The sequence below is a fragment of the Prosopis cineraria genome, unplaced genomic scaffold (genome assembly GCF_029017545.1).
Source record: "Prosopis cineraria cultivar Desert tree isolate PC_DT_omini unplaced genomic scaffold, ASM2901754v1 PC1, whole genome shotgun sequence".
Classification (NCBI taxonomy): Eukaryota; Viridiplantae; Streptophyta; class Magnoliopsida; order Fabales; family Fabaceae; genus Prosopis; species Prosopis cineraria.
In genome coordinates this window covers 44,526,378-44,553,044 of record NW_026555332.1, presented here as the reverse complement: position 1 = coordinate 44,553,044, position 26,667 = coordinate 44,526,378, and the positions used below count along the sequence as shown (strand labels likewise).

At 31.6% G+C, this 26,667-nt stretch overlaps 1 protein-coding gene across 1 annotated transcript; it reads left to right on the top strand.

The window, feature by feature from the left end:
• The first annotated feature begins 6,659 nt into the window (after positions 1-6,659).
• Positions 6,660-10,002, top strand: LOC129296433 (F-box/kelch-repeat protein OR23-like). Its single transcript, XM_054935035.1, is given in 3 exon segments — positions 6,660-7,819; positions 9,497-9,635; positions 9,638-10,002. Coding segments are annotated over 3 exon segments (1,272 nt in total). The 5' UTR covers positions 6,660-6,839; the 3' UTR covers positions 9,791-10,002.
• The last annotated feature ends 16,665 nt before the right edge of the window (positions 10,003-26,667 follow it).

Genomic DNA, 26,667 nt, shown 5'->3' with positions numbered 1-26,667 from the left:
CAGAGTAATATTATATTAATTAATTGCGTGTGCCATAATTATAATATTTATTTATTTCGTTGCTGCATCAACAACTAATCTAAGGATGCACATACATATACATGCAAGTGTATCTAGTTATAGAGTAAGAGCCCCGACATGGTTCGCAAGGATCAAAAAGGCTCCTCGGCATGCAAGAATAATTAAACTCGATGGGGTAATTTTCTTTTAGCTCGATCTTGAGAGTTTCACAAAAGCCAATTAATTTACTACGTAAGGGGCATCGCATTTGTGTGTGTGTGTGGGGGGGGGGGAGAGAGGGGGGGAGAGAGAGAGAGAGAGATCTAGCTTGCATATTTAGCTGGGAATGACATCAGAGAGTGATCTCCAAGTGATTGGAAAACCAAGGGAGAAAATTAGAGTGTGACTACCAACTGAGAGATCAAATCACTTGGGAGGAAACAAGCAGGAACCTTCCCTCTGCTTTGCTTAAAAGTGGTGGATGTCATCCTTTTTAATTTGTGGCTTATATACTTGTCTTGTCTCTCACCACTTTGCACCAAGCAGTTTGGTTAATTACTGTGTATCATATATATACTTCCATTTAACCTTATATGCATGTCCGTCAACTTGATTACGAAACAATTAACTTTAACTAGATTACATTGCTCCTGTTTGTATTATACTCTCATATATATATATATATATATATATAGATGTAATATTAATTATGGGCGTGATCTTAGTTGTCTGGATCAGAAATTAAGTGCTAATTAATATTATAATCTCAATGTTAGAAACTGATTGATATGCTGGGAATGATTAATTAATTGATTTAATAATGTACATGTGTATTAGCATTACCGCTTCAGTGAATACACTAGTAAGTACTGTGTATGTTTTCCATGATTCTGATTCAGGTCGTCGTCGTCGTCGATCGATGAATTTGTTGTTTTCTATACCAATACTAAGAGACTCGACTCCCTACTTTTCCATGTAAAAGAGACAGCGTTGCCGAGCTATTAAATATTAACTAACTTCTATAAGTATCACTGTTTCTCGCAGCTTCCTTTCGAGTTATTAACTATTTCTTGACCCCTTCAGTATCTCTTTTCGAGTTATTAACAGTCACACACGCACACACACACACAAAAACTATATTATACAGTTACATATATGTTTCTTCAAAAAGGTCCAACTCGAACGGATTATTTTATACGGTTTTAACAAAACAACATTTTATTAGATTAACGCGTTTCCTTGTGTATTAATTACATAGTTTAAGCGTTTGAGGTGACTGTATTGTTCATAACTTATAAATAAAAAATAATGTAATTTGTTTACAATAATTTATTACTATTATTATTAATCTGCAATAAAATTAATTCTACAGCTCGTGCTTCCTCTAGATACTCGGTTTTTTTCCTGAATAATTATAATATACTCGCCGATTTCTAATGTACGTAGGACAATGAGTAGTGCTCGTGCTCGTAATTGGATGGTTGTGAGGAATGGCAGACATACACAACACAACCCAGAATCGGTCTCTCTGTTTTTTCAAGTTATTTAAATTTATTCTCGGATTCTGTTGTACTGGGGCATATATCTATAATATAATGAATTTGGCAAAAAAAATATAATGATAGAATTAAAATGTTCTAACCATGGCTTAGTTAAATAGGAAAAGGCCTTAATTAACTAACGCACGATTAGAGATTGTCGTTTCCGACTTGGCCACTGCAAGAAAATTACAAGAAGAATAGTATCACCAAGACAAGGACAAAAATAAGGAAACGAGAGACAATAACACGAGTACTACCCAATTGCCTTGTCTTCTATTAATTGAATTTTCTCCTTGATTTTAATGAACATGTGTATGTGCATATATATATTTGCTTTATTATCATATAGTGTTAATTTCCTTGGCTTTGTTTGCAAGAAAGCAAAATTATCAACAATGCAAGATAGGTCGTGGTCTCAGCATATTCACGAATCACTGCTCGAATAAATTTTGATAGTTCTTGATCAATGAGTTGGATCGATCAAATGAGATAATTAACAAAATATTAACCTAAATTTTTTCGTTAAAAAAAAGTACCCTAAATTTATATATTTATCAATCAAGATGGTGATGCGACGGAAGCCTAGTGGACCTTTCTATAACATATTGAATCAGTCGACAATCTAGATTTCTCTATTATTTATACTATATAATGAAGATCATGCACATTTTGACGTTGATGGAATCAACAAAATCTTTTCTTAAAAAAGTAATTAAACACAGAATGCCAGAAAAAGAGGGTCGGTATTATATATTTGATGATCATTTCATCTTGGAGTGTTCTTCTATATATATTTTATAATGCATCGGTTATACATTGACCGTCAACAAAATTTGGAAAATGGTTTGATGACTCAGGCTTTTGTTATTTTCCCCTACTTAAAAAAAAAAAAATCTTCCACTTTTGTAAGATACAAGGAGGATCAGGATACCTCTCGGTAGCAGAGACTAATGCTTTCTACAATAATATTGAAGGAAAAAGGTTGGCCCCTTCCAATAAGTTTATAATTAAATTTTAATATTAATTTATTTTCCCCAGAGTTTTTGATACCAATTAATTTCATAAACGCAACATATATACATATACTATTTGATACAAAGATTGAAACAAATAACTACGTAATAAAATACAATAATTTGGTGTATCTCGACTCTCTTTCTTCAGAACACGCATCTCAATTATTATCGAATAAATGAGGCTTTTTGCCATTTCAATCCTAATGTTCCAACTTGACCCACATCAGGAGGGAATAACACGAAGAGTCCGAAATGTGTTGGGTTTTTGGTCAAATATGAAAAGCATATGGACAAGTTCAGCCCAATAAATTGGGCTTTAAGACACCATCCTGTCCAGAAAAATAAACTATTTGAGCTCCTTTTTACTTTTTATTGTTGGCTTTTTAATATTAAAAGTATCCCACTGCCACACCATTGAATATGGTCTTGACATTGTTTTGATTTAAAGTTTTTGTTAAAAGGGAGGGCCAAGGCCCAAAATTTATTGTTTGATTTTACAAAAGATCTTTCTTTCTTTTGGGCCACATAGAACAGTCCTTTGAAAGTGTGATCTTAATGCAACATTTGAGATGCGTGTTACTTGGATTTGCATTGTCTTGAGTGACCCACTCCCATGGAATGGACCCATTTCCTAGGTCTATTGATGGAATGGAGATTACTTCAGATGAGGTAATGGATCATTTCATTTGAAATTTTGAATGACTATTACTATACACCAAATAAAATAATAGGTCATTTTTACTCTTATTCACATTCCATTGCCCCTATTCTATCATACCAAACATGGTATAAGTGCATTCATTTAATTTAATTAAACTACTATAAGAAATTTTTCATATAATACATAGAAAGTACCAAATTTTCAAAGGAGACAAAGCATATAACAAGTGTTCTGATTATATGAGTTGTTTTAAATTTTTTTAAAAAATGTATCTTAATCATTTTCAAGTTTTAATAAAATCTAATAGTTATAATTAAAATGCTTGTTAAGTTAGTGGACGTAAGCCATTCATTAAATCTAAGTTCGTGTTTTTTCTTATATATATATATATAGAAAAAGACATGTGTTCCTTTGACAGTGTTTACTTACTACAAATTAGATGCATGTTCTCTCCCTTTTTTCCAACAACAAACAAAAAAGTCCAAGTCTTATACAGGCAAAAGGTTTATTTTTAATATTTTGGAATAACATAGGCAAGCCAAAGCTTAGGAAGAAAATCAAACAGAAAAGAGCTAAGCACTGCAAGCCAAGTCTTCCAAAAGAATTGATGACATTTCTGGAGGAGCGTGCAGGAGGACGATGGCTTTAAAGCCAGAACTATGACTAGATTTTGGCATAATGTCAGCACAAGCGTTGCTTTCTCTATTGACATTTTGCCTGTGGATGTGCTCCCTAGACAAGTTGATGAAGGACCAAAGGGGTGATGCTGATGAGACTTGGGAAAAAGAAGAGACAAAGGCAATTTTGGGAAGCAAAGACACTATGCTTAATTGAGAGATAAGTCTCATAAATTTGTGCTATTAAATAAGTTAACCTCACATGTCCCCCCACCCCCAAATTTTTTGCCAAGTTATACGATGAATTTAAATTTTAAAAAAAAACTTATATACTCAAAGATGGATCTACGTTTAAAAGATACCCTCACAAAAATCAATAATGCATTAGTACCTCTTAGCTATAAGGTGGGGAAAATTATTACTTACCCTCTTCAAAAATTATCACTTGCCTCCCTAAAATATTGCTCAAGCATTGTTTGAGGTTTATTTTTTTTTATTTCAGTCTTTATCGTTGAATTTCTCAGTGATTCAATCAACGAAATTAATGTTATTTGTATTGTTAACTTTTAGGTGATAGATTGGTCCATGTGAAAAATTATTTTGTTCATATTATTTATATAAGTATATAAGATTAGACTAAAATCTATAAAAGTCTCCTGAATTTTAATATAGTTGCATGTAACTCTTCTCTCTTTTAAACTTTTAAAATTAACCTTTCAGATGTTTTTTTTCTTTTCAAAGCCCCATACAATTAATAAACCTATTATCTTATCAACAAAATTTGCCACATCAAATTATTGAGATACATATGGCACCTAACATTGAAAAAATATTTAATTATTTTTAATACAACTCAAGAAAGATTCACATTAGTAAAAATTTATCCTTCCTTTAACATGAGACAGACATGAACCCATAATAATAGAAAAATATAGATAAATTTTGTATAAAGTTATTATTAGCTTCTATGAAAATGTCACATAAGGTACTTATATCTTTTCTTAATACAAATAACACTTGTTAGTAAAATAGTTACGAAATAATAATAGAGAATCTGTGATTAAAAATAAAAAGTTAGGGATATTAATTTTAAACTTTTAAAGATGAAGAAAGTTTTGCTGTTTCAAAATTTATGAAAATTATGTATATTTTAACTAGATGAAATATAATAAAATATTTATTTCAACTTCTTAAATAGAATATTAATTTTTATTTTGCAAAAAATAATAATATCAGGTTGTTTAATTGTTCATATTGAAAATTTTTATCTTAAAAGTGTATGATTTTTTTTATAAAAAAAGTATTAGCATATGATATTAACAGTTACTATTTATTCTATCATTTTCAACACCAATTTTTTTTATATTAATGTAATTTTATTTTTTTCAAGTTATTATAATTTTATAGTTTTTGTATTGTTTCTTATGTATTTAATTTTAACAGATTTTATTTTTAATTAATTAAATAGATATTTATAATTATATTTTAAAAATATTAATTTGGAAAAAAGTATTCCAAATATATATATATATTTTGCCCCCATCAGCAAAACTTTTTAAGTCCATCACTATATATACCTAACTTTATATATTTTAGGTGTTTGCTTATAATTAATTAAAATATATAAATCATTTATTTATTATTTATTTTATAACAAACTCTTATTATTAACATTATTAATAATTAAATTTCACTCATTTTGATTTAACTGAATAAAAATATAAATTATCTAAGTTCTCCCCTTAAAGTTAAATGGATATAGATCAATGGATGTTTAAACTTTAAACCCAATTAATTAATTAATGATCAAGTTAGCCAAACGGCAGTTGATGCTTGCTTTGAGGATATTGTCATACATTTTTGTTGTGAACTTTTACTTTTACTTTCAAGGGAGAGAGCTTCTTCATTTTACTTGTCTATTTAGATTTTGGATCTAAGTCTCAAAGGCTAGTAAAGGTCAAAATAAATCAAGTCTTTATTTGACCTATTTTAAATCTAATTTAATTTATTTATTAAATAAATTTGGATTAAATTTATGCTTTTAATTAGGTTCATTTAGTTAAATAAATCAGACATATTTTTATCAGATAAAATCTACAAGCCTAACAGGTTAATTTATTTAAATATATATTATTATGTAATATAATATAATATATTTAGTTTCATCATTTGGTTTTTAATTAATTTATTTTTTATTTTTAGATGTGTTGTTAATCATATTAAACTCATATATTAATTTTAATATTGTTACTTTATTGTTGTATTATAGTTAATAAATTATTTTAATTATTATAAATTAAAATTTATAAACCATGTTATATAAATATATATTTTAATATTTTTAAAACATATTTCAAACATTTAAAACTAACATATAAACTTATTTAAAAACTCAGTTTAACTATTTCCAACACTAATGGCTAGTGAGAAGGCATTAATTAAAAAATAATAAAATAAAAAATGGAATTAACATCAAGGACTCCTCATCCTTTAAGATCTATTTGGTTCAAAAAAAAAAGAAAAAATTTTAATAGAATAGAGAGAAAAATTTTAATATTATTTTATTTAATTTAAAAAGAAGGAGATAAAAGATAATTATATATAAATAGTTTTACTTTTATATTATTAAAATTATTTTTTTAATAAAATATAGTTATGAATATTTTTAACATGAAATTATAAATATATAAAATAATTATTATTGTTAAATATAATATTTAAAAATATCATTACTGAATTTGTTTAAAAATAGGAAAAGTAATAATAAAAAGAGAGAATATATTAATCATTATGCAATGAAATCATACCTTCTTCTACAGTCCTCCCAAATGCGGAGTGGAGGGACCCCTCCCCACTTTTCCGAACCAAATCCTCTCCCCTCCCTCTCCCCAACCAAACATTGCCTAGCCTTTACCATTTACTGGCAGCGCTGGACACAGTGGTGAGCGAAGGTTAGCGTCTTGTGTCTTGTTGAGCAGGTGAGAAGGGCGAGGGCGAGTCACAAATGATCGAATCTCTTCCGCCACCGCCTTCGCCACCCCAATCCACCACACCACCCACCACCGATCAAACTTTCACCTTGATTCCGGGCCTCCCCGTTGACGTCGCGGCTCTCATCCTCTCTTTTATCCCTTATTCCCACCATGCTCGCCTCAAGCCCACGTGCAAATCATGGAAATTCTTCCTTTCCTCCAAAGCTTTCATCTCTCTCCGCCGTCACCACCGTCACCTCTCTCACCTCCTCTGTATCTTCCCTCAGGACCCTTCCATAGACTCCCCTTTCCTCTTTGACCCCTCCTCCCTCGCTTGGTGCCCTCTCCCCCTCATGCCCTGTAACCCCCATGTCTATGGCCTCTGTAACTTCTCCTCTATTTCCATCGGTCCTCACCTCTATGTACTCGGAGGCTCCCTTTTCGACACCCGATCCTTTCCGATGGATCGCCCCTCTCCGACTTCCTCCACTTTTCGTTTCAATTTCCATGATTTCTCCTGGGAACGCCTTGCCCCTATGCTCTCTCCACGTGGCAGCTTCGCCTGTGCCGCCGTCCCTGATTCCCAACAGATTCTGGTGGCCGGTGGAGGGTCGAGACATACGATGTTCGCGGCCGCCGGAAGCCGAATATGTTCCGTGGAGAGGTACGATATTAGGAAGGATGAGTGGGTTGCCATGGATGAATTACCCAACTACCGAGCGGGCTGCGTTGGTCTTTTTGTTAGGAATCGAAAAGGGGACAGCAGGGAGTTCTGGGTGATGGGTGGATATGGTGCTTCGAGGACCATTTCGGGGGTTTTCCCTGTGGATGAGTACTATAGGGACGCCGTGGTAATGGAATTGAAGGATGGGTTTGATGATGGGAGGTGGAGAGAGACTGGGGACATGTTGGGAGACGGGAAGAGGATGAGGCTTGGAAAGATTGTTGTTGTCGAGGACGAGAATCAAGACTATCCCGGCATTTTCATGCTCCACAGGAATGAGATTCTGAGGTACTCTCTCACTTTTGTGTTACTTGACCGTGAGGATACAATTTTTAAGTTAACTTTCGTAATGGTGGCTAATAGTAATAGTCAATTCGTTCCGATTAATGGATTATAAATCCAATTGCTGAGTTATTTCTGGCGGCTCCAATGTATATGTTTTCGAACTACACTAAGGAATGTAAGCGGCTTGAATGTTTGTTTGCTGATGCTTAATCATACGATGGTTTTCATTTCGATTTGTTAGTCTCCATAATAAGAGGTATGAATGATCTCTTGTGTAGATATATAGGATGATGAGTAAGTGAGGATATATTATTTGATTTGGTATTGTTGAGTAGGAAGACGGTGCCCGCGCCGCTTCTGTTTTTTTTTTTAAATAAAGAATGAAATTATAACCTTATATGTCTTTCCTTTCCTTTTGATTTTTTGTTGAATGATACTCTTATCTATATATATAACTAAAATTTTGCGAGTAAAAGTTTATTGAGGAGGCTTGGGTCATTCTAATACTTGATTGAAAGTAATGATGTCACATCGTCGCCCTTGATTTACACATATAGTTCTGTTCAAAATAGTAATATCTGTAATGTGCTCATCATATCATATTATCATTAGACTAGTTTGTACTTTGTGCCTTTGGGGGGTGGGGGACGGATTTAGGAAGTTCGATCTCATATTGTAGTTTAATGAACAAGGGTGTTCATTTAACGAGTTTTCCCTTGGCTAGTTAAGGTGGCTTTGAACTTGCTCTTTATTCTTATAGTCTCCTGTATTAGTGAACACCCCTTATCATTCATCTACTAGATTTGCTTCGTTATGTTACCACTGGTGTCTGGGTTCTTCAATAATTGAGGCTATGAATCCATGATGATTTGAAAAAGGTGGTGCTGTAATCTGTATTTTGCAGTATGAGCAACGAGAATTCTTAATGCTGTTTTTTTTTTTAACTTAGACTGGTGCGTTATCATGCAATACTGTTTTTGGATGGGTTCTATGAGGCTATGACTTTTAAGAGGAGTGTCATCTTTGAAGTATTATATGCACTGCAGACCTTATTCTTGAGTCATAAATATGCATTTGGAATGTTCTGGCCTTCCAGGCTGTTTGAGCTCAATTCATTGACGTTATACAACAAATTAGGCGATGATATAATTATACTGTTATGTTCTTTTCCTTGTTTATACTGTTATGTTAATTAAAAGCTTGCTTGTCAGTCATCACTCACCGATACTCGTTATTCTTCTGTGTCAATAGAAGCTACTTTTTGTGTGGATGAGAAGTAGGTAAATTGTTTAGAAGCAAAAACTGGTCTTTTTTGGCAATAATCAACAATGATTTTGCGTAGGAGCTTAAAATGTAAAATTTGTTGTTCTCTTTGTTTCTTTTTGTGGGGCAAAATTGCTTTTAACGTTGCTACTTATTACTTATAAGCGCAAGTGGCGTCCAGTATTATTTATGTGCTCTTGAATTTGTTGCCCTTTTTGGTCAGAGAGTCCTTTTTTTCTCGGATTGTGTGAAGTTCCACTCTTCTAAGCTATTCACACACATAGTGGCCCTGATAGTATATCAATTAGCAAGCAGCAATCTTGATAGTGCTCTCTACCTTCTCGTAAATTACAATTTGAAAACCTTTTGAAGTTACAGTATTTTTAGTGACTCTTTAATGTTGAATGCTCCTTGCAGATATGATATGTCTTCGAATCGCTGGCTCTGCGAGTCTCGTGTACCAAGAAAACCTCTACATAACTCATCATTTGGTTTTGTGGTATTAGATGGGGAGCTATATGTGATGACGCATTCAAGTGTAGTTGATATGACTGAAAAAGGAGGAGGACCAGACACCACAAAAAGGCAGGCTCTCTGTTTATACAAATCTATAACCCGAAGAAGAGGACGTGGAGATCTCTAGTCACCAATTTGCCCTTCAGTTGCCCCATTGATATTAATACTACAGTACTGAGCTCAATTTGTCTGTGAAATTCTGATGGAATCATGTTAGATGATCCGCATTCTTATTTGCAGATATATTTGTGTATACATGTGTCTACATTGAGTCTTGGGTAGGGGATAGTTCATTTTTTTTTTTTTAATTAGTAGGGAATAGCCTGTACTTCGGGTGCAGGGGACGTAAAATGTGTGAACATTAAAGTACAGATATTTGTATCGATAATGAAATGGATTACATATTACATTACGTGTGCCGCTAAATTTTATACTAGAGAATAGTTGTAATTGGCCGTATTATTTTTGCCTTCCTTTTGGATATACTTTATGATCATTTACAGATTATGATGTTTTATTGGATAAAGGTTTAAATTTAGTTAAGAGCTATTTTCTGAAAATTATTGGGCAGTTTATACTGCAAAATAAATTATTAATTATTTAAAATGAAATACCCAATGCCTCCTTGTTAATTTTGAAGAGACGGATGTTAGTTGACCAATCTTTTGACCGAAGCTTTGTCTACGTGGCTATACATTTTTCAACTGTCTTTTTCCGTTTTTCTTCTTCATCATACATCTTTCCTAACCATCTTCCTCCATTCTTCTTCATTTAAACTTTGTGCGTCTTCGTGCGTCTTTTCCACAGAACCCAGCTTCAATTTGTGCTCAAACCAGACGCATCCTGTCTATTTTCCTTTTTCGTTATGCTCCGCTTGATTTCTTCATTTTGCACTTTTGCTACTCTACTTCTTTAATTTCTATGTTTTGCATTTGCTCTTTGTTGATTTTTTTTATTTTTGCCTTATTTTTTTTATTTCTTGCTCCTCAATGATTGCTACTGAACATCTTTCATCTCAGCCCACACCACGCTCCTCTGTTTCTCTCACCTCTCTCTCTCTCTCTCTCTCTCTCTCTCTCTCTCTCTCTCTGTGCGTCGGCGTGCATGAAAGCTCTTTAGGATAGGATATGGCGGATATAATCTCCTTACTAAATAATCACCAATAACACCAACAACAAGGAAATCAAGGGACAAAGCCTCTAAATATTACTAAGTTTTCATATAATCACAATTAGGAGAAACACGTTTTCCAAATTTTAGTGGAAGATCTATGAGTTATTTACCCAGCACATCTATGAGTTCTCATGAATTAATGGAGGATTGGTGTCAACTAGAGTATCTGAGATCAAAAGTAATTTTTCAATGAATAACGTCCCAACAATAAATAATTTAACATGAAAAAAAGAAAAGTTTAAAATAATTATGTAAATTAAAGAGACAATAATTTTTTAAAAAAATTAATAAACTTCATAATAAAATGGTTCAATAAAATTTCAAATAAAATCTCAAATCGTTGAACTATCATGGTAAATGAAAATATCACTTGATTTCAAGAAAGCACATAAATGAAATAAATATTTATAAATAAATTACTAAATAAAAGCCAATGATATATAAAATTATCAAATGATATGAATTTATAACTATAAGAACTTATCAAAACAATTAATAAACATGAACACATAGTCCACGAAGGTAAATGACCAAACGCGGCTTATGCCATGAAAACAAACGTGGACACACAATTCATGAGGGTAAGTAACCAAATGCGGTCGAAGCCACGAAACAAATGTGAGTACGATGCTCACAAATAATTATCCCTCCATTCCACGTGCGTTGGCCATCGCACAGGGCTAGCACCTCCTATAAACATCCTGCTAGCTAGGTGTATCATGACACGCTAAGGGCTAACGAAACTGTTGTTAGCAACCAGTGTTCTGTATAAAGTCCCTTACAAATTCAATTTCAAACATACGAGAAAATGATCATTATTTAATCAAATTTTTCTTTTCAATATCGAAGTCGCATGAAATCTCATAATTAAAGTCTAAACTTATATTTATTGATTAACTAACATTACTAAACTGATAAAGGTAATTTCATAAAATAAAAAGTTTAATCAACAAATCATTCAATAATCACATTGTTGTTATTAAAATAATTTACATAAAAATGTAATATTTTGCAAAGATAAGTTTGATTGAAAAATTAGTTGGGATGCTATCCACTTACGTGTAATATCCTCAAAGCACCAAACTCATTTCTTATGACTCTATTTGAGCTTCCCTCCTTCCAAACATCCTATAATATATAATAATATTTTAATGGACTTTATTTTTCAAACCAACAAGATCCCATTTCGAAAGAACTCACTCAACTTAAGTTAACAATAATAGTTTTGAAGTTTTAAGAACACAATTCATTCATAAAGATTTCTTCTTAGGCTTTTTACCAAACATTTAATGTGCGACATCCCAAACCATTCAATAAAATAAGAAACCTTTAATTCTATTGCCCAACCATTTCGAAGCATCCAAGTATAACTTCTAAAATGATAATGTACTTTATAACCTTTCAATTTTGTAACTCTCAACAATTCAAAACTTAAATAAGATCTCCATAACTTTTTAAATAAACTCCTTTGCAATGCTCAGATTAAAACTTTACTAAATAACATTTGAATCAATCATCCTTTTTGCCTTAATCATTATAACTTTCAAAAATACACAGTTAAGCAAAAACTCTCCAAACGAGCATTTAATCAAACAATTTATGGGCATCAATCTTTAAGCTCATATTAATCTCTTCTCCTCAATATCACTTCCTTACAATTTTTAATAGCAATGTTATAATCAATAATTCAATCAGCTTCAATTAAAACTCAAACCCACTCCATCATTTCCTTCTCTTATATGACCACAAATTTCATGTTAAATCAAGCTTTTCCTTCATACACATATAAATAACCAGTCACGTTCAGCAGCAACAAAGGAGAAAATTTTTGCAACTCAAATCATCAACTCACATACCCGCTCACACGAAAATAAATAGGAAGAAGACTTGAAGTTCTTGTACCAGAAATTACCAAACAAAGACAACGAAAGGAAGACAAAATTGCACCTTAAGCTGAATAGGGGAGGGAAAATCTGATGCATCATGCAAAAAAAAAAAGAAGAATAGAGCCAGCAAAATCAAACCAAGAATAAAAAAGAATCATGGATAGGAGCTTAGTCCAGTGTTTTAGCTTCCATGCATTAGCTCCCATACACCAGTAACGACGTAGCCATGAGTGGAGAAGGTAGATCATCGAATGAGGAAGATGACTAGGCAACGACGAGCATACTATTATCACTGGCTAGAGGATAAGACCACGGAGAGGAAGATGACAGGAAAGAATTTTTCAGATCTGAGGTTCGAAGATACTAGAACCGAGAAAAAATCTCCATCTTTCTCCCTCTGATAACGCGTGTGCACTACTGAAAAAGAGAAGCAAAGAAGAGGAAAAATGGGGAACACTTGACTGGAGGCAAAACAACGAGAACTCATTAGAAAAATTGAAGAGGAACAGAGGGAGCTGGCATCGGCGAACAACTTAAGTCGAAGGACCTAGAAATTTTTTATCCTTATGCGTGCATTTGACCGAGAAGGGAGAGGAATAAAAATCTAAGTATTAGAAAATTACAAAAATTACAAGAGAGGGCACATCATTTCTTTTAATAACATAAGAGAAATGGGCACTTCTTGTAATATTTTCCAAAATTGTAAACTAATAAAATTTAACCTATTGCTCAAAAGAATTCAAACTTTGAATCTTTAAATAAACTATTAACATAAGTTTCACTAAATCACTACCTTCCATTTGTCATAAAACTAATTTAAATAAAATATAAATTGAGAGATATATATATATATATATATATTTATATATATATATTTGAAATTTTAAAGTCATTACATGTATGGAATGATATTAGTACAAAAATTACTTTTCAATATCTCTCTCTAATTAATGGATGTTTATGATTTTTAAATGATAGGGGCAATATTGCTTAGATTTAATTAATTTAGGGAAGACATTACTCTTTTGAGAATAGTTTTTGAGGCAAAATTATACCTTAACTCATGAAAAGTAGGTCCTTCTAACTACTGTTAATAGAAATTTAAATGATGGGGTAACATTGCTCTAATTTAATTATTTTAGAAACAACATTACTACAATGAATAGTTTAGAAAAACATTACTCTACTGAGAATAGTGTAACATCTCAAATTTTAATTCTTAGTTAATTAGCAAGATAATCAACTTTAATATGTTAAATGGAGTTAGAGGATGGTTAGTGAGGGCTAAGATAATGTGGTGTATGGTTATAGAGTTCTAATAGACATTTTAGGTGATGATCTAAGATTGGGTCTAGAGTGAAGTCAGGTCATCCAGATGTTAAAAAATGAAAAAAAAAGAAATGGCTCTATGCCACACACCGTAACATGTGCACAGCAAGCCATGGTGCACAGGCCAATTAGAGCATGAAGTGCCCTCTTTGTACCACAGGTCATGGCGTGTGGGGACAGGTGCCATGGTGCACGGTACGCATTCTGTAAAATTAAGATGCGAATCTAATGCAAAAAATAGAGGAAAGAAAAGAGGGATTGGGAGAGAAACAAAGAGGACGAAGAGAGCTCTGCTACGGCTTTCAATTTCAAGAAAATTAGAGGTGTTTCTAAGCCATTTAACCCTAAAAGTAAGTCTTCTAACCTCTTCTTTTCCCTTTTCAACTTCTAACCTCTTCTTTTCCCTTTTCAACCATTTTCTTATTATTTTCAATCTGTATAGGTTATGGTTTCAAATTTATTGATTCAAATAGAGTTAATGAGATTTGTTTGAGGTATTTAAACTTGGGGATAATGAGTTTACACATTTTGATAGTTATGGGTGCATTATGGCCGAAAATGCCATTTGTTATGGTGGTTGGAATGGGTTGAAAAGCCATTAATGACAATGTGAGAGCTTAATAAAGCTCATAGGAGCTAAAAGAGTTAATATGCCTAATAAGTAAGTCTAAATACAGGAAATAAAGGCTTTGGGTATTTTAGAGATAATAAAAAAGAGATCATATTATATGTGTTGTAATGTGAATGATTGTGAATTTGATTAATTGTAAATTAATCACCTAGTGCACCATACTAGGGTTTGGAAAGCAAGTTTGGAAGAAAATATTGAAGGATAAATTTTAACCTTTTAAAAGTTTGTTGTAACTAAGGGACCCCTATTTTGGATAATTGTTTGTTTATTGAGTTTTGATGTGAAAATGAGTTTATTTTCATGTATGATTGAGTTTGTAAATGTGAAAGAATGATATAAACTATATGTTAGAATATTAATCTTGATCTTGCATAAAAAGGAAGCTGAATAAGAAATGAATTTTTAAGACTGTAATGTATATTGATATGAGAACTTTATGATGGGTGATGTGTTATTAGTGTGCTTGTGTAACATGTGAGTATTTGATGTGTGGCTAAATGGAAACTTGAAATGTGTTATGGAACTTAGAGTTGGAAAGGAGAATGTTTGTGAATATGATATTGATACTTACTTAGATAGCATATTATTGTACGCGCAATATGTTAATATTAAAAAATAAAATTGTGAGATGAGTGAGCATTGTACCTTGCATGCTCTTTTAACGGGAGTTCACTTAAGGATAAGAGTAGAAAATCTATATAGTATCCATGGCTGCTTTCTAGTGCACAAAGATATAGCCTTGTTATATTGTTTATCAAGAAACTGTTTCATAGTTTTTCAAGGGATTAGAATCTAGCTATATATTTCCACCTATTTATTAAGGAGATTTGCTTAGGGTATACAATACCCTAGAGATTTGGGAGTAGAGGAAACCGTGATTTGAGAGTGAGTGCTATGATTTTTGGTTAGGTTACACCTCACAATTGGTGAACTTGGATAGTCTAGTCGCACAAATGGAGCCCTGATTGATATTATAGTCTACGGTTTTAGTTAGAAGACATAAGAAGAGTATAAAGAGAAATTGATAATGCATATGTATATTATCTGACATGTCACATAGTTGTTAAGTTTATAACAAGTTGTGATAGTGAATGTGCCATTGCCATTATGGTTGTCTAAGTTTTGGCAATATGCATTGAGTTAATAAATTGTGTTATTGTCATGTGCTTGAGTGCATTGTGGCAATGTACTTTATATTTTGAAATGAGAAACATGAAAATGAGTTTTATTGTGAACTTACAACTTGTATTATTTATGATCTCATATTTTGAGTGATTAATTCCCTTTTATGTATTTAAATCAATTGATATACAACTGCATAAAATAAGTGTATCTTGATTATTGAGTGGCTAAACTCATTCCTATCTTTTAATATTTTACAAGCTCTAACTCTAATGTAGAAAAGAGAAAGACTTTGAAGGCTTAGGAATTCGTGGACTTCCTACTGTCAAGCCTCTTCATTTCATTTATTTTGTGTAATGTATTAGATATTATCAATTATGTCATATTTTGCATACACTTGCACTTATAAATTAAGAAAAATATTTCCTTCAATTTTAACTTTTTAGAATTTAAACCACGTGTTTATTTTTTTCATTTATTGTGTTGATGAAGATGCCATCTCATTTATTTTGTTCTTAAATATAACAAGGAAATTATTATAAAAATATAATCATTGGAATGAAAGTTGAGAGGAGTGTTAAATCTGAAACCGGGCATTGCCAATATTCCACATGAATGTTTATTAACTGATTGAAACAGACAAGTCAATCTGATTGTGCTTAACAAAGGATTCTATTCGCTTTCCTAGATGGCTGGACAAGGCATTGAATATCCAAAGTCAAAAGTTGTTCGGTGGAAGTTAAAAAAAAAAAAAAAAAGCTTCGTTTAGGCGGATAAAGTTCATTTGATACGCCTTTTTCCCCCCACAGGTCGAGAGTTGAGACCAGGCACAGATTTGAGTCCAATATCTCAAGCAATGGCTGTTCATATCTTGTGTCTGTATTCTATTACTTTACATAAGGAGTTTGCAGCTCCATTACGCTCTTCTCGCAAATTAAAGAAAGTTATATGGCTTTCCAAGAAAATAACTAGCACTATTGATTGTTGCACTCCCAACAAACATAATTGTCACTCATGATTAGTTGATTACTGCATCCTATAGAGTGCCATTGTATCCACATCATCAGGTAGAAGTTAAAAGAACATTAAAATTCGTAAGTATGTAACGAAATTCTGTTACAGAAATGTTAAATCTAGAAAAGTAAAGTGCAAGGCTTGTTATGAAAGGAGCAGCATATGAAACGAGTTAAGTACAGGTACCAGAGCTTCCTTCTCCTCCAATGGCAGAGCATAATTAAAGCGATGACAAAAGAAGGCCAACCTCCACTTTTGTTACAATTCCCTCGTTGTTGCTATTGAAGCAGAAGCGAATATGATGGTGAAAATGATCACGACTCTGAAGAGCATCTTTCCATGAGACCAGAAACTCATCATTTTGATTCTTAAACTTAAATGAACAGAGACAAATTATGATGATCCCCAGCGTTTTGAGTCTGGTCTGAACAGGGGTCTTGTGAGGTTTAGAAGGCTAATTAACCACGCACTTGTAGATATTGACAGAGCCTCCATTTTTCTGCTTCCGTAACTGACTTGCATATGTTATTTCTTGACTTAATGTCTTAACAATTAACAAATTGAAAAACATGAAAATGATTCAGCTTGACTGAGTAGGTTTAATTTGAAGGTTGAAAATTAAATCAAATACAGTAGCAGCATAGCAAGCACGCAACAGACATGGAAACCAGTGGTTCATGCTGGTTGCCAAAATTCAACTGGGATTTAGAAACTGAAAAAATTCATTCTCTTCGTTAAGTTTAAGATTGCCTTGAAAGGAAAAGGCTAGCGCAGGTCAATTAGTCAAACCGTCCAAAATCCATGTTAACCCGTCAACGTCATTCCATGCTTGACCTGTGATCTGATTCATGTTTGACTTGTCTATCCTAGTCAGACAAGAGACGTCATGAAAAGTAAGTATAACCGCGTTCCTCACCTTTCCTGAAGATTCAATTTTTTTTTTTTAAGTTTTTATACATGTAAATGACGTTAGTATGATTTGGGTTGCTGCCATACCTCATCTATATTAATACTCATATGACAATTCTTCATTTTACGATATAATTGCAGCCACCGCATCACAAAGTTTAAGAAATGAAGAGCATGACCAATCTGAAGGAATATAATTTCAAATTGATTTAATTTCTAGAATCCGATTACAGGAGCCAGTATATATATATATATATATATTACAATGGTATTCAGAAAAATATTACAAATGTATGTGAACAAATAAAATTACATCTCTGCAAAGGATCAGTGCTGAGCTGTCCCTAAATAAGGCAAAAAGACAAAAAGAATGTAAGCTTGCCAATCTTGAAAAGAAAAAATTGTTTAGTGACAATTTCCATTTCCTCGTCCGGGAATAGTATTGCAGGGGTCGGGACCGGGTGGTGCAGGGCCTCTTCGAAGAATCTGCAACCAAAAGCCATTATCTGGGAACGGCCTTATCGCTGATCCTACTTGCGGACTAGAAAGCATAATGGCCAAGATGAATAACACCGTCAAGATCAGTTTCCTGTAAGAGAAACCCATCTCTGCGTTTGTGTGTGTGTGTGTGTGTGTGTGTGTGTGTGAATATGAGTAAATGATCAGAAGAAAGTTGTCGTTATTTTGTACTTGAAGGCGTACGTCCTTGTGTTGAGAGCTAGGGATAGAGTTTTGGAAGAGAATGAGAGTAATTAGTGATATGAAAGTAAATATAGCAATCGGCACGACCTGTATATATAGGACTGGGCATTGACCAGAGGCTCTTGCAGTTTTAAGAAAAGGCATGGTTTAGTTTGATTTTCTCGTGGTTTGAAGGTTGAAAACCAAGTTTCAGGGCAAACAAGTTGAAAACCTATTAAACCAGATATTGAACGGATCAACTTACAGTTTCTTGCACGCCAAACACCCATCTACGCCGAAACTGCTGGGGTTTCTTTTTCTTTTATTATATTAGACTGGGTTTTTTCAACTGAGTCAAAACTCTAAACAGTGTTTAGAACTAATATTATAATGGGCCATCTGCTTTTCGAACGTCGTGGACAGATTTCACAGGAGAAAGCCGCTTATGAATCAGCATATGAAAAGTCAAAGGAGCCGAATATATTATACTAACAGGATCAGTATATCCCAGGCATGTTTCCCAAATGAATGTCACGTTTGAAAAATGAAAAATTTATCATTATTTTTTTCTCAAGTCAATTTTCTTAATTCGAAAATGCTCAGATGGAAAGATCCGAAGCTGAATACAGAGAATTAAAAAACCAGTAGGCTTTGGATTTATGTGAGCCAAATTCACGAACACGGTCATGTTAGGAATATTTATTTATAGGAATATTTATTTATGGATTTAAGCTCAAATGGATTAGTTTTTATGATCTTATGTGGACTGTAATAGGTGGACCACACAAATAAGCTCAATGAGCAGAGGCCTAACTTACAATCCTATAGCCGTCAGTTATTTCCCATCTCTTAACTGACTGAGTCAAAGATAATAAAATATAATTAATTAATTAATTTATCATAGTAGTTAGTGATCTGGTCTATGTAAGCCGATCAATCAATAATCACAAAGACACGATAACTTTTTCTTTCTCCATTATCTGAGAACTCTCTAAAAACTACGGGGTCTAGTAGATTGTGCGTCTGTTTGTACTCGAGGTAATTGAAATTTCTCAAGCGATTATAAATTTTTCAAGTATGCACACATATTACTTTATTCAATCTTATTTGTTTACACGAATTGAGATATTGAGTTAACAAGTCAGGCCAGGATTACAGTGGGTAGGGAGGATGAAAATTAATTTCCTAAAGAAAATTAATATCAATTAATTAAGTTTCATAACTTCGTTGCATTATTATATACTTTAATTTCTCCATTTTTATATATAAAAAAGTTAGTTAATTATAATAATTATGTCTAAAAATAAAAAACTAGATTAAAATGTCCTATGTTAATTATCATAAACATACATTAATTATTTTTTGTTAACCTAAATTATGAATGCTGATTTAAAAATTGTGTAATAAATATTTATTAAAAAAATAAATATAAGTAAGTGTTTGTTTCTGGGGAGTAGCTTCAAGGGGAGCTGAGTGCATTTTTTGCCAAGAAAAATAATCAAAGTGCCTTTTAACATATTCTTTGACCAATGTGACCACCGGCGCTACTACTAGCCGACGGATCATGGTTATTACCGATGGTTAGATCACCACTGACTGGTCATCGGATCGGTGAGTGAGCATATGGTTGCCACCAGCTGCCCAACCAACGTGTTCAGTGCCGCCAAGTTTTTTTTTTTTTTTTAAAGAACATATTGTTTTATTTGAATAATATTTTATAGAAATATTAACACGTTAATATTCAGTATTTTATTCAAGTCAATTTGAAATATTTCCTCCAATTTTTTTATTTAAATATTTCATGGGACTCTCGTAAAATGTTTTTAAACTGCTTATACCATTTTCATATGTCAATTTTTCATATTTTGTAAGTAATTTCCTTAATGATTTTTCATTTGAAAAATAGTTGAGCGAACACCGAGTTTGAATAATGTTCGTTAAAGAAAGCACCGACTAAGTTCTATACTTCATTCTTAGGTTAAAAAAATAGCATGAGTTGCGAAATTTCAAAAAAGATCTTATGAACATAAAATGTTAAATTGAAAATCTCATTTATGCATATATATGTAGATTGTATAAAAAACCTTGTAAATAATACTAATATTTAAATTATTCAATATCAAAGTACTAATACTATTATTTAAATAAAAATACTACTTTTCAATAACTCACGACCGATTGATGGTGGTCGGCAACTCATGGTGATGATCAAAAGTGGACAAAAGTGGTATGATCATTTTTCGGCTTTTTCACTAAAATATTACACGCAGTAAAAAAAAAATTTTGAAATGCTGCGGTGTAAAAAATATTTTTCAAAATGCTACATCAAAAATCATTTATAAGAAAAACAAGTTTAAAATTTTAAAGAAATCGTTCTTGTTTAGAACAATTTTAGAATTAAAAATTATTTTTTTATTTTATTAAAAGTGAAATTGTTCAAACAATTTCAACTTGTTATTGTTGATTTGATGTTTTGTTTTCAATCCTTGCATTCTTTTAACCCCTGGTCGTTTTGTGAAAATCTTCAAGACCTCCCAAGCTTAGTGTTTGCTTTTCACTCGAGAATGAAAATTTTATAGGCAGTGGTTATATAAACGACTGAAAACATTAAGAGGCATCAGATAAAGTGAAGCCAGATAGTGCGAGGTAATTTTTGCTCTTCTCAATTCATTCATGAGTTAGTGAGATTGAATATAATATTATTTCTTCTTATTTATCTAGCTTTCTAACATTTTATTCCTACACTTTTCATTTTTGTTTTATTTCATGCCTATTTCATGTCTTTTTTATTCAAACTTTAAAGTTCTTTATTTCTATTTCATTTCTTTACTCCAGTTGTTGGTGTTAATGTTCTGATCAAAGTTACATTTTCTTTTTTTTATCTGCTTAAAGCCTGACTCTCTATCTAATTAAGGTATATTTTCTTAATAATTTTTCAACTTTTAATAGGGACCCTCAGTCTATTATTAACAGGGACTCCTAGCCTGCTCCAACAAGAGTTGAGTTGCCTTGTCCACAAATTCCTTGAGATAGGCCCAGTAAGCAATGTGGTGGCTACTTATCTACCTAACCACCAATTGAAAATAAAAATGTAAGAGAATAAGAGTATCAAAATTTTAGTCAATCTCATTACATATCATCCTTAGCATTATCATCACCTCCTTTCACCTCTCCCAATCTCACTCAATTTGAGTCTCATCACATGCCATCCTCATCATCATCCATTTTCAACTTATTTACTCCTACTCAATTTGGATCATTCATGTCTTTACTTGATGATCCTGCATTATTTTCTATTGAATACAATACTTCTAATTTTGAATATGGTGGACCATTAAACGAAACATATGCCACCCCTTGACAATCAATTTCTTTAGTTGAATCACCTTAGTTTGATTTAAATATGCTGAATATATAGATAAATGAAACACTTGAATCTCAAGAAGATGGGAACATATGACAAGAACAATGGCCACAACGTATGAGAAGAAGAACAAGATGTGGCATCGGAAGTTACTATTTGTTATGTAAATTAATTTTCACTTTTCATTCATATAACTTAACCATTTATTATTAATTTTGATGAAATCTAATAATTATTTATTTATTATTAATAATTTTAATTTAATACACCTCATAATAATTCCTTAATCATATTAGTAATAATTATTATTCATTATTTTCATTCAAATGATTACTAAATTATTATTGTAATTGTAAGGTGTAGCTGAAGTTTATAAATCATTCCTGCCAAGAACAAGTTTTGAAGAAACTAAATTGATACATTGAAGAAATCGTTCTTAGTGTGTTGAATTGTAAGAAAATTATTCTCCCCTTGCATGATTTTAAATGTAACATTTTGTGTAATATTTTAGTATTTTCTTTTATATTGTATAGTATGTCAGTAAAAAATTAGCTTTGTACTATTTGGTTTCAAATTTGCTACCGTGTCTTCATGTTTTCAACCTTTTTATATAGCCACTACACATGAATTTTTTATTGTCATATGAAAAGCAAAAGCTAGGCCTGAGGATTCTGAAAATTTTGACAAAATGATCACGGGTTGAAAGAATACAAGGATTGAGAATAAAATATCAAATCAGTAATAATAAACTAAAATCAATCAGACACTGAACGATTTCACTTTTAATGAAATAAAAAATAATTTTTTTACATTCGTTCTAGGCAAGAACAATTTATTCAAAACCTTAAACTCATTCCTTTTATGAATGATTTTTGGTGTAGCATTTTAGAAAATACTTTTAACACTATAGCATTTCAATTTTTTTTATTATATGTAGTATTTTGGTAAAAAAAATCTCATTTTTCTTGCGATAGAAATAACACTATTTAAAACCCCTACTTCGCTGTAATAAAACAAATAATCCATGAAACTTAATTAGGCAGTGTTGATTTAATTAATTTACTTATATATTTTTAAGAACACAGAAATCCATAGAGTTGGGTATGTCTTTCAATTGGTTTTCAGCTTCAGCAAAGACTAACACATATGGTTTGGTCTTTTTAACTCATTAATTTTTTTTTAAGTTTTTGCTTTTACATATCTTCTTGCCCGTATAAATAGGTTACATTAGTGACCACTCCCAAAAAAGACTGAGAATGAAACACTTTATATTAGTTTTTCTTAAAAAAAAATGTTTTGGCATATTCGTCATATTCCTCTGGTCTCTTTTATAAGTTATTTCTATTAACCTCATCAATATTAATGTAAAAAAAATATATGGAATAAAAATATGTAGAATTTTAAATGTGCTCTTATATAACAAATCCAAAAAGTAATATCAAATTACTTTTTCTTTCTTATGAAGGATACTTTTAAAAATACTTTTTAAATATTACCTAAAAAGTTATACTGTGACTTATAAATGAGATTAGAGAGAGTAGAGCTTAAAGAAGGCGCATCAATCATGTGGAACTCTATATCAATCATTAAAAAATCATACCGGTACAACCATTGATCGGTCTGGATTTTGGCTCGATCAGTATGTAAAAGTCATTTCGAGGTTAAGCCTGGTTGGGCCATTTTAGATTGACGGTCAGATCAGGAACTTGATTTAATTTTCAAAAATTGGACTGTTTAAAAAAATTATTTTTATTTTTTTTTAAAATGATCAATTTTTTAATCATTTGATGTTATGTTATATTATGTGACTTGTTAAGTCATGTTAAACTTAAAATATTTAATTTTATTTTAAAATTAAGTAACAATTTCATATTTATATCTTATATTTAGATTATTATATACATATATAATTTGGTAATTTAATTATTATGACTATTAGTCTAACTTGGTTAAACCATGCAAACTGTAAATTGCTGACCTTTCTGGTTCAATATCCGGTCTAATTTTGAAAACATTGCTCTACATATTAATTTTTTTTTTGGTTTTTCAAAGTATTTTCAATACATAAGACTATTCTTTTGAGGAGTTTAAATGTTATTTAAGGAGTTGTTCTCCCCAAGCATTATGTATTGAAATTAATTCTAAGAAATGTGGAGCTTGATTAATATTTCCATTTCATGCATGCTTTATTGACACCATTTGAGTTTGAGAACAGTTAAAATGGCCATAGTATATATGTTCACCCCGACTGTGGGCTGTAATTAATAAGATTGGATTGGATTATCCAATTTTTTTGTTATATTTTATTATTTAATTTTTTATTTTAATAAGAAAAAAATAAAAATAGAAATAATTTTTTTAAGAAATAAATTTATACCATCTAAATTAAATGTACAAAACGTACTCCTATATATTTATATATCCTTTGTATGTATATGCAAAACATCCTTGTGTTAACACGTGCACTTTTTTCAAACAAGATGAACACCTAATCTGAGTCGATTCTATATACGACCAACAGCTTCAGAGCTCAAAGGTATATATTGGTGATAATATGTAATAATTAATCTCCCGCCATAAAAGAAAATTATAATTTTTATTCTGTTTTCAGTTGAATCTCGGTTTTTTCCCAGTATGAAAAATGCAAATTAAAGAAGTGGCGTTGTTTTGTTTTGTTCTGTGGTAACCAAAATGTTGCCGATCAGCGACGATTAAGAACTTGCCATTCAAATGACAATTAACATGAAAATTGAAGGATTAATCGACAACAAATAAATGGATTATTGGAACTTGGAAGACTGAAGTGCTTCGTCTATTGAACATCCCGAGAAAGAGAGATAAATGAAACTAAACATAATATTTTATTGACCTATCAAACATTAGGAGAAAGAGAGAGACATATTCTGAAGATTACATGGCGCAAGCTAGCAGTGAAGGGGAAAAAGAATAATATTACTGGATTAAGGTATGTATACAGAGAGTAAGTATAGTGCTAATTAATCAGTATTATAATGAGAGAAATGATGATTGAATTAATTGGCAGAAAAAAGAGGGAGGAGGAGGAGGGTGGCCACGTTCGTCTGCTTGACAGTGCAGATTCCTTTGCCTCCGTTAGGAATGGTAGTGCATGGGTCTCGGCCCGTGGTCTGCACAGGAACATGACCTCCCAGCAGTGACTTCAACACAAGCGAATAGGAAGTGATCACCCGGGAAAAGGGAAGAGGAGAGATAGGTAAGAGTAATAAAAAAAGTCACATTTTAACTCAATTTCAATACTCAATTTTATGAATTATTCTTCTTTATTATATATAATTAATATTATTAAGTTTAATTTTATCTAATTTGAAATTTTTGACATCCACTTAAATTCACTCATATTTGGACAACATAATATCAAGCGTAACAATTCTCACCAACTTTCTCATCTCAAGACAGATGGATCAGCTTCTTTGTTGTCTTGAGCTGAAGGTGAGTTTGCTGCTGGCATGGAAGCGACGAACATATACAAGTTTTTTTTCTTATGTACTCGCCCTTGCTGACTGGCCGGGTTTATTTTGACTTCCAAGTTTCAAAGCATTTACTTTGGAATTAATTTGAAGAAATGTGACTGAGCCTTTCTTTGAAGATTGAATTCATGACTTGAATTCTAAACATGAGGTTATTCAGGTAAAAAAAAAAAAAATCTAAACATGAGGAAGAAGCTTGGGAAATTAGACATGTATTCGGTGGTGGCAACCAAATAACAAGAAGCAAATTCAAGCACATCCATGATCGAAAGAGTCTTCCCACGAGACCGCTCATTCACGCAACTCTGATCTGTTGCCCAACAGAAACTTCTGCGAACTCCTCCCCATCCTCATTAATCGTCCATATTATTTGTATATATATAAAACATTGTGTTTTCATTCACACATTAATGGTCAAACAATGTGAAAAAAAAAAAAAACTTTCTTGAATCTCTCTTCAGCGGGAAGGAATGAACAAAAAAAAAAAAAACAAAAGCTTGGCAAACTTTTCCATACTTTGCATGGTTTTCTAATCACGAATGCTAGAAAATAAGATAGACGAAGTACATCTTATTCCTTGTAATACTTTTTTTTTTAAAAAATAAATCCACTAATATAAGGGGCCCACTCCCCCCACCGTTCCAAAAATAGATAAGATTTTTTAAATAAATCTCATCCAATAAATTAGTTAATTACTTTTTCTTTAAACTAATATAAGCGTTCTATATTTATATTTATTTAATAAAGTGTTTTATTTAAAAATAAATATAAAACAATTTATTTATTAAATGTAATTTAAAAAATTAATTACATTTTAAAATACTAAAAATATTTTATATTTTGTAATATCTAATATATATAATAACAAATTCCTAATATGAAGTAATAGTAAAAAATATATTTAAATTTTAAAAGATAATAAAAAATCAAAACAATTTCCCATTTCAAATCTTTGTTCCACGGACTTGGTCAACAACACATTTTCCATATTTCCATATGTTGTGCTCCTTCTATTAAAAAATATAAGTATTTTAATTAAATTATACTTTAAATAAATTAGTTAATTGTGTTAAATTGATATTATTTTTTTTATTTTTTATTAATAGGGCGTCTCATTTAAAGTTAATCAAGAATTTAGTTCTTTATTTATTAAGAATATTTAAAAAAAACTCATAATCACACGTGAAAAATTTAAATTCTTATATTTTTAATATCAAATTCAAAAAAAATATTTATATTTTTTAATAAAGAAGTAGCTAGCTTTACGCCCTATTGGGTGGATCTTATCACCTTCAAAATTGGAGGTTAGCCTAATCGGGAGATCGTAGCTGTGTTTCTGATCGACTGAGGACTGATAGAGCTAGGGAAGGAGAAAATTGGTGGTAATTGTCTCACTACTCAAGTCATATATATGATATACTACCTTCATCTTAAATTATAAGATAATTTTAAAAAAA